Source organism: Poecilia mexicana, unplaced genomic scaffold (assembly GCF_051168715.1).
Source record: "Poecilia mexicana isolate PSO_F unplaced genomic scaffold, ASM5116871v1 scaffold_5, whole genome shotgun sequence".
In the NCBI taxonomy this organism is placed as follows: domain Eukaryota; kingdom Metazoa; phylum Chordata; class Actinopteri; order Cyprinodontiformes; family Poeciliidae; genus Poecilia; species Poecilia mexicana.
In genome coordinates this window covers 13,348,737-13,364,179 of record NW_028263374.1, presented here as the reverse complement: position 1 = coordinate 13,364,179, position 15,443 = coordinate 13,348,737, and the positions used below count along the sequence as shown (strand labels likewise).

Genomic DNA, 15,443 nt, shown 5'->3' with positions numbered 1-15,443 from the left:
AATTAGACATCAAATACTCTATGTATGTATTCAAAATTCAAGATTTTCCCTGTCTTTTAATTTTAGATTTCTTTATGCCTCTTTGTGATCCCACATTAGGAAATCAATGCACAAGGTATCTTAAATTTTCTTCAGGTAGGAAAAAAAGTGGTTATCTTTTGTTAAATGAGTGAAATAATGAAACCTTTTGGTGTTCAGGTGTAAATAAAATTTTATTTTCCAGCGATAAATAAAAATTAGGCACTAATTTATCATGTTGTTTATCATTTATTATAATAACCTTGATTTAACATTAAATTTGAAATACATTCCAATTGAAAATGTTTGAAATCCCCCAATACTGTATTTTATTATTCATATTATTATTTTTACTAATGAGAGTGTCAATAAATATCAATATATTTTAAAAATATCATTATAGAGTTAACTGTGCGGTTTGTTAAAAGTCATACTCATCATAAATGAGTATGTTTTCAAGAGTATTTGTAGGGTCATGCAGGCGACACGGTAAGGTGGAAAAAACCCCAAACAGTTCTTATCATCACCTTTATCGTTACAATAGTATCACAAACTATTGTGATGAAAATTTGCCGTGAGTCCATATCGCCCCTATGCCAGGTTGCCATCTTCCACCTGGGGTGAGTCAGGTGAGGTGGAATAAGCTTGTTTCACTTCCAGCTGCTAACAGCAGAGGGCGCACCGAGTCCACTTCCTGCCTCCACAGGGTCCCATCATCCCGGGTCACGTGACTAACGGACTCCTCTCTGCCGACTTGTTCCCATCTCCCACAGTCATGGCGGTGTCGGGGAGTCGCGGAGATGTAGTAAACAGCACCGCTACCACGTCTTGATTGTTTATCCCCCCCCCAGCTCCCTCTTGTAGCCTCTCGCCGGATCGTCACCTGCTGCCCTTCGAGCTTATCAGATCCACCCCGCTGGCTGCGGAACCTCCGAAGATGACCGACCGCGGCGTTGATCTGTCGGCTCTGCCGAAAGAGGTCAGGGACCAGCTGGCGGAGCTGGACCTGGAGCTGTCCGAAGGTAGGCTGGATGTTCCTGCAGCGAGTTCAGGAGCTTTAGATGCTGTCGATTAGGTGGAAACTGGAGATTTATTTGCGGGTTTGTGTTCCTTCGGGGACTGACAGGGTCTCTGTGTCAGCTGGTTGAGTCCCAGCTACTGCAGTGGGTCGAGTCACGAATATAGCAAAAATATAAACACACACTGACCCCCTTTTTAAAACATGAAATCCCTGCCATTTTTACTGCTACACGTAGGGATTATCATTTATAGTGAGGGGGGGTTATGTTTTTTTATGTTTGTTTTTTTATGAGACATCTGCAGTGATTTCTTGTTTTTAATCCGCATTATCATCCTGTAGTTAGTCCATATTGGTGAAATGAGCATCCATCCACTCCTGTTGTTGAATGTGGGTCAGCTTTGTCATTCCAGAGGCCCTGTGTATGAGGATCAGTGGACAGTGTTGGTGTTGTGGCCCATCCAGCATCCATCTCTGCTGCTCTCAAAGCTTCAACTCTGATCTGCAGCACATAATGAAGGCTCATTTGCTTAAAAAAAACAAAACAAACAAAAAAAAAAACACTGCTGTAGGACTAGAGAATATGGATCTGGATGTTATGCAAGTCTCCTCGTCACGTTGTGAATCACTAGGCAGAAACTTGATTTGTGCCGTGCAGTTCTCTGGTGCCTGGAGGAGGATGAGTAATGCCATGCTTCACATAGAGCCAAACAAGAAGAGGTATGTGCTGCTAATGATGTCTTAGCCCCTGCTGCAACACAGAGCCCCATGTATACGTTTAGCTGTCCTGTCTGTCGGAGCACAGGTGGAACTTGAGACTGGAACCTTGGTGGAGAAAAAAACTGTTGTCATTTTGTTCATAGGTTGCAAAAACCACAAGCTATTTCTTTAAAAACATCTCAATAGTTCTGGTAATCTTCTAAAGTATTGCTTTTGGTGTTTGTCTGTTGTGAAAAATGATTTTTTTTCCCCCCTTACAACATTCTTCTGTTTTTACCTTCTTGTTGGGCTTGGATGTTTTGCACCATCAAATAGGTTTTAGTATCAGACAAATATAACTTCAGTAATCACAAAAACTTTTTTTTTTTAAATGAAATGTTTGTGTTTTTAAAGGGGAAAAAAAATCCCAACTAAACTGATTCTGCCCAAAAAAGCTACTTTACCCCAAAACCCACTAACTGGTTGTAACCTTTCGATTGCTGCCTGTGAGCCTTTTAAATTGATTTGGTGTTTTATTTCAGCCACATTAAACCGTTTTAGACCAAAGCACAATATCTCTGTTGGATTTAGGTCCAGACTTGGACCTAAGGCAGTCCCAGACCATCACTCTGCCACCGCCGTGTTTGACTGTACGTATGATTTGTTCTGAAATGCTTTGTTGTTTTAAGACCAGATGTAAATATTCAGTTTTTCTCTTGTAAGTTCACAGGATATTTCCCCCCTCAAAAGTCTTGAATATCGTCTACATGTTGTTTCTGGCGAATGGGAGATGGCTACTTTTGTCCAGCTGTGCTTTTGGCCTTGAAACCCTTGTATGCCATGTTTTCCCACGTCTTTCTGTTATTGTCAGATCATGAATACTAAGCCCTAAAGTGAGGCATGTAGTTCTTTAGACGCAGTTCTGGAGTCTTTGTGGCTCCCTGGACGTGTGGTTGATGCTCCTTTGGGAGTAGTGTTTGCAGGGCGACCTCTCCTGGGAAGGTTCACAACAGTTCAGCGTTTTTTCCACTTGTGGATAATGGCTCTCACTGTGGTTCACTGGAGCTGAAAAGCCTTAGAAATGGGTTTAGAATCCTTTCCAGAATGATTAGATGTCGGTGACCCTTTCTCATCTATTCTTGATTTTCTGTAGATCTGTGTCTAAATGGCATTTTGCGTTTTAGATCTTTTGGCCGACCTCATGTTGTCAGACAGGTTCTGTCAGGCCTCGGAGTGGATAGTGAAAGAAAAATGTTATAGTTCATTTCTTATTTTATGATTTAACAAGTGGGATGATTACTTTTTCGCATAGCGCACGGTAGATTTGCTTTGCTTTAGTCCCTTAATAGATGGAATCACCACTCTGCTTTTTTTTAAAGTTTTTTTATTTACTCACTTTGTCTTTGATATTAAAATTACTTCAATGATCTAAGTTATTTAAGTAACAAGGCTGTTATTTTTAAATTAGTCATCAAAGTAAATACATTTCTTGGATTCAGTGTCAAGTCAAAGTTTCTGGGACAGCTCCACGGCTAATAGTAAATTCAGACTGTTGTCGGTTTTAGTCTCTTGAGTGAAGCTGTGTGGTAAGGTGACACCTCACATCCCTCTGTAAGAGCCTCAGTCCGCCTCAGAGGTCGTTTGAAACATTAGATCAAACGTGATGAAGAGCTCCTGCTTTCCAGATGCTTCCTCTTCTTCTTCTGTATCGACACCTTCTGGTGTCACGAAGCGTCCTCGCCGTCTGTCCGACGTCCACTCGGGATGCAAACGGCTGACGGCAACAAGGCAAGAAGCAGCTGGGCACCCAGCGAGCCCGAAACTTTGTCGTGGATATCTTTTACATGGCAACAATTCCCCTCATTGTTGTCCCCGTAGATGGGATTCCCCCTAGCAACAAGCGTAGGAAAATGTGCATCAGCATCTTTTATGTCCTGTCTGAAAACGCGTAGGGCTGCAGTGTGATGTGCATTTTGCTTCTGTGCGTGTTGGTGGCGATAGTCGCAGCTAGGAGAGGAAACGGAGCAACTCCACCTACTTTAACTTCCATGACTGGAAGGACACAAAGAAAACCTTTGACGGGGTAAAAGGTCTTAGTGACTGAGCTGGGCTGGAATGTAGAGCACTAAACCACAACAGTTTAAGCTGCTCTGGACGAGGGTACAAGTGTCCAGTGCTTATTCCCGGCACTATGGGGATTATGGTGTTTGACCAGGTTGCTGTTCTTCACACGGCCGGACTCACGTAGCTATTTAAGCTCGTTTAGAAGGTCTTCATGCGATGGGATGTTCGCCACAACCCGGTCACTTCGCATGTGTCTCCCAGAGCACCTTAATAACAAACCTCATTGTTTTTTTTTTGTTTTTTTTATGTGATTGAGTTACTGAAAGTAGTTCATGATATATAGCGTCCATGTGCTTTCTTTTTATTGTTTGTTTTTACATTTCAGTTAAGTTTAAGACCTGAATAGTGTGGCATGCACCTGTTTATACCTCCACTAAGTTTTCCTTTTTTATTTTTTATTTTTTTGCTTTAACTAGGGGATGAATCTACTAACTTTCCACAGCTATACACTAAAGTTTCTTTTCTATTTTTTTAAACCATTTATTTTATTTTTATTTTCTTTGGACCAAAGATAAAATTTAATAAAACAAAGACAATACAAAGAAACATACGAAACTAGTGAGAACAGCTGTCACCAAATACATCAAGGTAAATGTACAGAATCTTTAAAAGCCACTACTGTTAGATTTTATGCAGTCTGAAAGTTTGATTTTAAAAGTGCTCATTCTTCACACAAATAAATTCAATTTCTAATAAGGAAATATTTAAATATAATGCTTCTCAATCATTAAATATATCTTATAAAAACAAGTGAGCAACGACAGAGCTGCAAAAAAATAAATAAATTGCATGTTTGGCAATTCTCTGTGAAGTAGCCAAGAGACTTTTGGTTTTATCGACATACATATTCTCAAGGTCTGCACTTTGACTAGGCCACCTTAAAATATTAATATACTTGATCCAAACTATTGCATCATAGCTCTAGATGTTGGGGGGGGGGATTTCTAGAATTGCCTTTCATTCATTTCCATTAACTCTGACCAGTGTTCCTCTTTCTGGTTAAGAAAAGCAGTATTATCCCCACAGAATGATGCTGCCACTACCCTGTGTTTGATGTGCAGCATTAACACACTTTTTGTCGGGATGTGAAATCGGCTGCGCTGCTCTGAGAAACAGATTTGTTTGTATTGCTGTGCGCTGGGCAACAGCAGTTTGTGTTGGTGAGCAAAGTGGAACGCAGCGTCCATCTTAATGTGGAGCTGCAGCCATATCTGTCAAGCTGCTCCTGACTGAAGGTGGCGAAACGTGTCGAATGGACAACTATTGCACACACACACACAAATCTAGACTTCATGAGAAAGCGTCAAGACGAAAGCAGTTGTTCCACGAAAGCCATGCAGCAAACATGTGGAAGAAGCAGCTCTGATCAGATGAAATCCTAATTTACGACTTCCAAAACTTTACTTGCAAGAAAAAGCTGATGTAGCGCAATGCTAAGCTCACTGCTGGGGTTAATGGGAAACCCTGTTGGGCGATACAAAAATAAACAACACCTAGAGAAAAAACAACGAAGGGAAGAAACAAGGGAGAGAACATTGTGGTGAGCTCCAGAGACGATATTCGCGTTAAGGAGCTCTGTCTCCACATTCGCCGGCTACTTCCTGCTCAGCTGTCGGATGTCTGCAGCTTCTCCAGAGTAATTTCTTGGCTCCCTCTCTTATTGATGGGTTCCTTGCCTTGCCTGTCAGTTTAGATTAACGGCCATGTCTTTGTAGATTTGCAGCCATGTGATACTCTGTCCGGTTTCAGATAATGGACTGAACAGAGCTCAGTGAGATGCATAAAGCTTGGGCTATTGTTTTACAACCAAACCCTGGATTAAGGCTGAGTTAGAAATCCCTGTAGCCACCATTAGGTTGCTGGGTTTTTTTTTGCTTCACTACTTTAGCACCATTTGCTGCTAAAGATGTGTATTTCTTCCCAGTCAGGTCTCATCTATCACTTCTCTTATCAGTGGGTTCAAACGTCAAATTAGATGGAGATTACTGAACCTGACGCTCCAAAATGGCAGTCCCTATGCTAATGAGTGACATCATGGTGCCATCTTGCATTCACTGAGGCAACCACCATGAGGACACTGGTAGAAGAGCCGGGAAAAGCTAACAACGCCAGTGTGGTAGCTGTCAAGGAAGTGCTACCAAGTAGAGCAGACAGATAAGGATATAAATAGAACAAGAGATCAGATGAACTTATTCATGTGTGGAAAGGAAAATGTTAAGATCAATCAGAACATCAAACGTCACTCCAGACCAATCGAGAAACAGATTGTTCTGTTGTAGTTTGTTCCACCGGGAAATTTGAGGATGCTAATGTAATCTTGCGATAGACCACACACTAATGTCAGAAAATAATTTTAAGATAAATTTAGATTTATTTTTTTTTCCCTCAGCGACTCTAAAACCTGTAGAAAAGGAATTTGCCTTCTTCAAGATTTCTTTTATATCTTGACTGAAAATGTAGGGTTCACACAATCAAACAAAAGTTAATGTGAGGCAACTTTGTACTTATTGGGATTTTTTCAATGTAAAACCAATAAACACAAAAAAAACTGTTCAGAAACCATCAACATGTACATTGCCGTGGAGGATGTAAGAGTTGTTTTAATTCAACCACAAGTGCGACAGGGTTGTTTAAGACTATGGCAAAGCATCTTCATTGGATTTATGTCCAGACTTTGACTAGGCCACACCACAACCTTAATTTTTTTTGTTCTTTTTTGGCCTCCTTTGTGAGTCGTCTTTGGGAAGGTTCATCATGTTTTCTTTGTGTAGTTCATGACTCTCCCTGTAGTTCACTGAAGTCTCACAACCTTAGAAATTGTTGTGTGATCTTTTGCGTTACGATCAGTATCAGATACGTTTTTAGTTTCTTAGTTGATGATTTGTCTCCTTTTGAGCTTTTTAAGCTTCCTGATGCCAGACAGGAAGGAAGTTCTATTGGAGTGATTTTAAAGGACTTGCAGAAACCAACCCTGGATATGGCCAGTAAAAAATTAAAAAAAATCATCATAATCTGAAAACTGCCTTCTGTACTTATTAAGAATATATGATTCTTCTATACTGGAAACTTTTAAATGTGATTAAAAAACAACAACATAACAAAACCTTTACGGGGGCAAATATACTTTTTCGCAGCGCTGTCGACGCTTTAAGCCAAGTGGAAACTCACTCCGGTGCCGGTGATCCATGCCATCTGCACTGTCCCACTCCACATATGTGCGTGCTGCTATAGACGTGTCCCGTAAACAAACAGTTTGGCACGCTTTGCAGCTACTCGAGCGGTTTTTCTCGGCTTCATAATTCGATCATCTCCTCGGCTCTTGCTGTAGAGGATCGATAACGTCTGGAGACCATCTATCTCTCTCGTCTCCAAGCACGTCGGCAGCCTGTTCTACGCAGTGGGAGAGGGAGAGAAATGAGAGATTATAGTCCTGCCTGCATCTCTCAATCTAGGTCACAGAGCATCAGGGGGCAACAAGCCTAGCTCATTTAGCCTGTGAGTCACATTAGGCTGAAACTGCTGCTGGGGATCTCTGCCTCTCACACGCCCACCAACAATAACTGCTTCCTGTCAGGATTTCTTTTTTCCCCCTCGTCTCTTTATAACAAAAAGTTACATGATCTGGCCGTTGGTTTAGAGTCCGAAACCCGCCAGGCGTTAGTCAGCTCTTTGACCTGTCTGGTAATCTTGATCTTGCAGAAAATCATTTAAATTGAATCCACACAGATCTAGTTGAATTTAGATTGGTTGTCTGGAAATGAAGTTGCTTGAAGGTTATTGGGATCAGTCAGCACTGGAAGTGAGAATGGATGGAAAGATCTTTGCCTTTAGTTTGAGGTTTCCAAAAGGCGACCAACTAGATGAACACAATATACATCCAAGTTACAATCGTCTCCGTGACTGAAACGTGTGTAGCAGTGAATATGTGGCAGACTTAACATGTTTAAGTTTGCATGAATACAACTCGGGGCGCACTGATTGCCAATTAAGGTCTTTAAAAAGTCTGACCTGCCGACTTTTTACGGGTTTTTGCTTTTACTTTTTCACTTTTAGACACTTCAGTTGTACCGATTTTGATACCGATATTTTTATTTTTTTTTTGTCTGAAATATCGCTAACTGCTGACCAAAATCAACACAAACATTTGCCCCATATTGGCTGTAAAATATCTTGAGAATCCCCAAGACTTCTAGGGAAATATTCTGATTCGACTGAAGTTAGTTTTACATCAGAGTGCTACAGTCTGGGATTTAAGAGTTGATATAACCAATGAAACCATGAGTTCTCTTAGGAGAATATCAAACCATCAGTTTTTGACCTTAAATTTAAGAGCCCTCGGATTATGCAGCAAGAGAACAATCCAAAGCGCACCAGAAAATCCACCAGATAAAAATTGTTCTGGAATGGCCTGAAGTCTGGGCTTAAGTCCAAATGAGATGCTGTGGTGTGACCTTAAACAAACCCTCCAATGTGGCTGCATAAATACCAATTTGTGATGGAGAGGAAGTCATAACTCCTCTGCAGCAATGTTGAAGACTGATTGAAAAGTTACCACAAAGGCTTGAATGTAGTGTTGCCCAACCAGTTATTATGTTTAGGGGGTAATTACTTTTTCACTGCAGAGGCAGATTGGTTTGGATTTTTTATTGTTTTTAATAAATGTGATTATAATTTGAAAACAACTTTTAGTGTTTGCTCTGGTTATTTTGCTCTGAGATTGAAGCACATTTCATGATTTGAAACGTTTAATATTAACAAAATGAAATTGGAAAAAACTATTTTCCTTAAGAAGGAAAATAGTTTTTTTTGCAAATGACCAAACATTTAACATTTGAAATATAATGTCGTCGTGATAAAGGAACAGTCAAACATTTGTTGTAGTGCCACTGACTAAAAACGTGAGGTGGTCAAAAATGTAATCAGCAGAATAAAATCATTTATTCTTACGTCTTTAGAGTAGATTATTTAGGGAAGGGAAAATTTTAAAATATTGTCTTCCTTTCTTAAAACCCATCGGATAACACTGACTGTGTGCGTGAGGTACGAGTTTAAATGGATTTGTTTTTTGCGTGTGCAAACTCCATTGACAGGTCCCGGGAAAACCCCCCCAAACAGATTTCAGTCATTAAGTGTTTCAGAGGAACAGCCCTCTGATTTTCTGCCTTCCAGCCTGGACTCGACCAAACACGATGAAAGAAAAAGTTCTGGCACCGATCATGTCTTTTTTTTTTTTTTCTTTTTTTTTGTGTTAATATTAAGCCTTTTATTCGGCCAGGATCACAGAAAACACTGTTAAAAATGAAGCTCTTGTTCTGAAACGACTGAATAATTTAGAGGAGACTCCGGTGCACCCCTTCACAGAGAGCTGCACAGTCAGCTGGGGAGCTGAATCCTGAATCATCTTGCTTTCATGTTCACAGGGAGCCTCACATGGGCTTTAAGCTGTCGCACCTGCTTTTTTATGCCGTCCCATTCTCGTTATTACGACTCTGCGATTCGTTGCTTGGCTTTGGCTGGTAAAAATGGCAAAAGCTAAAAGAAATAATTCAAGGTTGTTGGTGGTTATTGCATAGAGAACAGTTAAGTGCTCTCTATGCACTTAACTGCATAGAGATAGGTTATAGGTTAGTGTGTGTTCACTCAATTATTTAATAGAAGAAGGACTCAGCTTGCAATGCAGACCAGTGAGCACTCTGTCATTTAATCCGTTTCCTTCTAGCGCACATGTTACTTTCTCCTTTATCATAGACCGCCCTGTGAATACCGTTTCTTTAAGACTAAGTTGTGGCTAAACTGAATAAACTAAAATGTATCATTACCTTAGCAGCTTCCTTCTGATTGCCAGAATCAGTATTTCGTTCTTTAATGCTCTGTGATCGTTTTTAGTCGTCACCAAATGTTGTCGCCTCTTTTTGCTCCACCTGGTTGCCACCAGCTCACCTCACGTGTTGCCCCCCGTCATGCACTTTAACATGCTGTTGTACTCTCTGAAATTTCCATAAACTATTCCAGATTAAAATAGCCATATGTTGCAGCACCAAACTGTAAAAGCTGCTACACATGGAACGTGATTTGCAAGCTGTAGTTCCTTAAACAGTATTGCCTTAAGAGCGATCAGCTTTGTTGTTGTCTTTTTGTCAGGAAGTATTTCTGAAACAGCTCAATTTATTGTCTTTGTGAGTCTCATATGCATAAATATTTTAGTGGTGTCGAGGCTGCAACATGAGAAGGCGGTCTGTGTTTTTTTTTTTTTTTTTTTTTACATGTGGTAATTGCTCCTGGCTTGCCAGCTGAACCTCGGTAGAGTAAAACGTTTTCATGACTGTTTCACACTGAAGGACCACCTACTGACCTGATACGACTCCACAAAAACAGCAACATTACCTGGATGTGCTCCTGTTAATAAAATTAAAAATCTACACGTTATGAGAAAAAATCCTTAAACAAATGGCAATTTTTTTTTTAAATCACCCATTTTCAGGATGTTCCTCAGATATTTTTCTGTTTATCTGTTGCATTCATTCTTCTTGTCAAAGCACAACAAAAGAGTTTGCATGTTGAAGGAGGTGCTTAAATAAACTGGACTGCAGACTGTTCATCAGACTGTCTCTCTAACTGGATCATCTCTGTCCGGTTTTCCGGTTTCTGCTCGCGTCTGGAATTGCGTCACTCGTGAAACCAGACTTGCTTCTGGTTTCAAATCACAAGAGCTGTTCAACTTCAGCGCTCTGAGGTGTTTAGACAGTAAATAAGGTTGGATATAGACTATAGTGCTCATGGTGGCAGCGGCTCTGTTACGTTAGCTCTGATTTGATTGTTTTGTTGACTTTTGTTCATAATTCTTTTGGTTAAAGTATTGCTTGTTTGGACAGCTATTCCCTCTGGTTTTGAAAGCAAAGAATTTTTGCTTTTACTTTTTCACTCTTGGACAGTTCAGTTGTTATGATGTGTAACCGTGGCGCCTGAAAATTTAAGCTATCTCTTCTGTTCTTCTGGTCACATCTCCGACTCTAACTTCCCCCCTGACCGATTTCCTAATCTTAAAAGAGAAGCAGCAAAAGCAAATGAGGAGGATCAGCATTGCTTGTCCCCCACTGATTGTCATCCAGGGCATGTTACTGTGTGGAATATCAACTTTGTTGCCTTGAAATTGAGCTGTTTGCATGTTGCGACTGTCATGAGAGTGTCGAACAACAACAGTCGTCAGTCAAAGACTTCTTCAGATTTGAAGAAAGCCTGACTTTGACCAGAGGTCCTTCCTGCCCACAGCATCACCATCCACAGCGACTCCTTGAAGATACTTGGATTATGCGCTTGGGACAAATGAAATATTTTTTGAATAGAAATATTGAGTAAGAGTTTATGTAGCAGCAGATGCCAGTAAATGCTAACGTGTGCCTCAGATATGTCAGTCCCTGCTTCCTCCTGCTTTTTTATCACAAAGAGAAAACTTTGCATCCGGAGGCAGGACCGGGACATCAGATACGTACCTGCACTTATTTGCCTTTTGTCTTTGTGACCCTTGTTATTACTGCTTCTGGGCCTCTTGGGACAGTGTGTGTGTGTTGATGTCATCAGTCCCATCAGGGATGAGTTTAATGAATGTGTGGAGGAAAACATGATTCTCTTTGTTGCCCCTGTTGGCCACACCCAGCTTCCTATTCCGCAGGAGGAGAACGATTGGAGGCCATTTTCACCCTGCTGGGCTCGTAATACCAGTTTTGGTCTAAACCAACAGAAGTACACATGTGTCTTCTCTTTCAGTAATATAATCCACTGTGACAGAATATACACAGAGGTCTCATTATACGCGAGATAATTGTGTTTTCTTTTGGTGTGTCTCTGCAGCTCCAACCTTGTAAAAAATAAAGAAAAGAAAAGAATGCATGTCGAAATTACGAACAGCTTTACAAATGTCTTTTCAAATATAACCTGTCGGGAGCAATCTGATCGAAGAGAACAGCTGTGTGTGATCCGTGGAAAACATTTTATTGCGGGGAACTATTTAGTGTGCTTAAAGTGGAAGAAAATGGTTGCAGGGTTTAATTTGAGTTCGCTCACAGCTTCTTTGAGCAGCTGCATAAGCCTAATTGTCAGTCACACAGCGTATTAGTGTTGACATACTTGTGGTCTTGTACCAACATGCACAAGTTCACAAGCACAGGCGCAAGAAAAAGCAAGAGAACCCTCTGAACGGCTCCACATTGCAATCATACACAAGCATTCAGGCAATGTAAAAAAAAGAAAGAAAATTTTTTGTGCTGCCAGTAAATAAGAAACGTGGCGTTAAATATACAACCTTGGAAAAAATTGAGAGACCACATCAAATGATGAGTTTCTCTGATTTTCCTCTTTATATTTATATGTTTGAGTAAAATGATCGTCGTTCTTTTATTCTATGAACTACTGACAACATGTCTCCGAAATTCCAAGCAAAAATTGAATTATTTGCAGAAAATGACGAAAAAAGATGCCGTGCTTTCAGAACTCAAATAATGCAAAGAAAACAAGATCATATTCATTTAGAAACAACAAAACTAATGTTTTTACTCAGGAAGAGTTCAGAGATCAACGTTTGGTGGAATAACCAGGAGGTTTTCAGTGGGGTTCAGTGCAGTGGACTCTTCATTTTTCATAGAGCTGTATATTGTGTTGTGTAAAAAAATTAACTGCATGTTCATGACAGCCACTACAAGACCTCATAATACTCATAGTTATTGCTCGTATCATCAGGATTGTCCTAAATATTACAATAGTTGCTTGAATCTACAGGAAAATGGTTTTGAGCAGTGAAGAACCCATTTCATTTAAATAAATTAAAAACCCAAACATTGTTGTTGTTTAAATGGTAAATGGCCTGCACTTGGATAGGGCTTTATCACGTTCAAGGTCTCCACAATGACAAAGTGACTGAGACAGATGGAGTGGGGGGGTTAACTGGCTGCTCCCCTGTTACAGGACGAACCCCTTCCACCTGAGCCACTGCTGCCCCTTAAAAACACGCAGGGTGTTTACCATATTCTTGATATGTGTGTGTCCGGCTACTGGTGCCTGTGCGTGATGAGTTGGGGCAGATTAGAACGAAAACGAAGCCTCTGGGAGGTCTCAGAAGATGTTTATTCTGCAGATAAAACCGCGCCAGCTCTTTGGACCTCAGGACCTTCGTTTTGCTGAATAAACAACAATCCTGCTGAAAATTACCGACTTGAGCTCAATCAACGAAGGCATGGGGGGAAGGGGTGTGAGGGCACGGTGCCAGCTCATGACGGTGGAGTCAGCACACAGCATCACAAAGATTAGACCGGACTTTGTAGATTTAAAGTCGCATTCCATATAGTTTGTTTGATATTTTTGTTTTAACGAGTAGGTGTTGACATAAATTTAGGTTGTTTTCTTGCGAGGCCAATTGAGTGTAATGTGATGGGGGTGGGAAGCAGAGCAGAGAGAGAGAGAGAGAGAATGAAGATGTGCAGCCAATTACTATTCAGCCCTAGAGGCCGCGGGGCAGAAGGAGAGCGACCGGCCGAGCCGCAGCTCAAATATTCCCAACAACAGAAAGTTGGAGAGCGTTCGGGCCGGAGAGGACGGACGACTTTGATGTTTTGCATCGTTCTCTTTTTTTTTTTCTTTTTTTTTTACGACCCGGCTGTCCAACCAGGACGAGCTGCGGCTGTCTCGTGCAAAGGTCGACTGAAATCATTTGATCGTGGCGTCCGGCGCTGGGGACAGACGTGACTGGGTCACTGTGGGAAAGTGTGGTAACACAAGTGAGGCCTTTTCTCTCCCCCTCATGGTGCAGCTGTGGTTTGACCCCTGGCAACCCTGTAAATTGGGAGCAGACAAGTACCGGTTCATATTTGTGTTTGTGTGATGCACATTTTGCAAATGCAAATATGTAAGGTCGTGATTATTATCCACCAGTTTCTCCGATTCTCTTTTTTTCTCCCCAACATATCCGGTGACGGTAACAGTTTAACTCTCTCGTCCCTAACTGCTGGAAAATGATCCAGATGGAGGAGCGATTACTTTGGGTTTCGGTTAATGCACGCTGACCCCTCCCCCATCCCAGTCTCCATCTCTTCCCCTCTCTCTGTGTTTCTGCAGAGAAATTGCCTGTTCACATAAGCTAAAAATAAATCATGTGACTGAGCGCAGCCAACTGTACTGTTCATGCATTACTTATGGAAGTGTTTGCCTTTCTTCCGTATTTCTTCCACAAAAAAAAAAAGAAAAAAAAAAGATGCTCCCCTGCCTCTGAGTTGGTATTTTTGTCGGCGTGAGCTCCCAGGCGATGTCCTTGCAAACATGAGCTTTCTTGCTTATTCCCACTGTCTGTGGTTTTTCCGCTGCCATGTGCCAAATATTTAGGCAAGGCCATCTTATCTGCGATGATAAACCACGGAGGTAGAGGCACAGAGCTCGTACTGATCAAACATCTGACCACGGTAACCTCAGCTTTCACTTTCCAGCATGTGAAATTACTTCAGCAAAATATGCAAAAAAATAAATAAAAGTGCTGATTTTGCTCACAACAGTAAGACCAGTTGAATTTTGCATCTGTATTATAAACGTGTCAATAATCCATCGGTATTTTCCCAGAAGTGTCATTGTGGTCATTGTTCTTAGACGACCTCCCATGTTTATGTTTTTCACAGTTATAACTTATCGGCCTCAAAGCTCTTCCAGATGCATGTAGCCGCCTTGCCTCCATGCGTTTCTTCCGGCACCAGAACCTCCAGAACCAAACTGGAGTCTCTGACCTGGATTCATCTTTTTCCAGCTGCTGTCCCAAAAGATCCGAGACTCAAGCTTCATGCGTTGCACAAACACTTTATGCAAAAGGTGCTTTTTTTTAATTTTTTTTATATATATATATATATATATATATATATATATTCAATTGTCTCAAAAAAGGTGAAAATAATAATGAGTGATGAATTTGGATTCAGAAACTTTTATCGTCACTGCTAGCTCCATTTCTAATGAAAACATCCACTGAATGCTAATCAAAGTATGACTAGCTGATTGAAACAGCCAGTCATAATGTACACAAAGTGATGAAGCTCGCCTGTTTGTCACTGCAAGGTGCAGAAAACTTTTTAATTGGTCCAAGTGTTAATAATTGTCGAGAAAAGCTCAGCGCTTCAGGAAACAAGTTTATGATTTGTTAACAGGTCTTCACCTTATTGAGGCAGGGATTATCTTCAGTTCACCCAGGAACAAATGGGAATGAACGATCCGTCCCTGATGGTTTTTCTGGGAAAGTGGCGAGAGGCTCCACAGATTGATTTCTTGTACATGTGAAAATCTGACAGCTCTACCCACATGAAGGATTAGCGTCGAGACTGCACGGCCCCGGTCACGGCTTTGCTCGCCTGCTTCCTGGTCAAGGCTAAAGTCAGGGCGATAAATTAGTATCGGTCCACCTCTGTCTGCTCACTTTCTCCTTACTGCCACCATGTCCTATTCTGTGCCTCTCGTCATCTTCTTTTCATCTTCCACCTTCTCATCCGCTGTCGTCACTTCTCTCCGAGTCTCTGAATCACCCTGTCCCCAGCCCACGCTTCCGTCTCCGTCCACATTT

The 15,443-nt window shown here is 41.2% G+C and overlaps 1 protein-coding gene across 1 annotated transcript in view; it reads left to right on the top strand.

The window, feature by feature from the left end:
• The first annotated feature begins 67 nt into the window (after window positions 1-67).
• The window catches only part of dip2bb (DIP2 acetate--CoA ligase B (putative)b), a 41,418-nt gene continuing 26,042 nt past the window's right edge, over window positions 68-15,443 (top strand). The window contains exon 1 of the mRNA XM_088005560.1: window positions 68-1,040. Within this exon, the coding sequence (XP_087861686.1) occupies window positions 956-1,040 (85 nt within the window). The 5' untranslated portion in view covers window positions 68-955. The remainder of the gene's footprint in view (window positions 1,041-15,443) is intronic.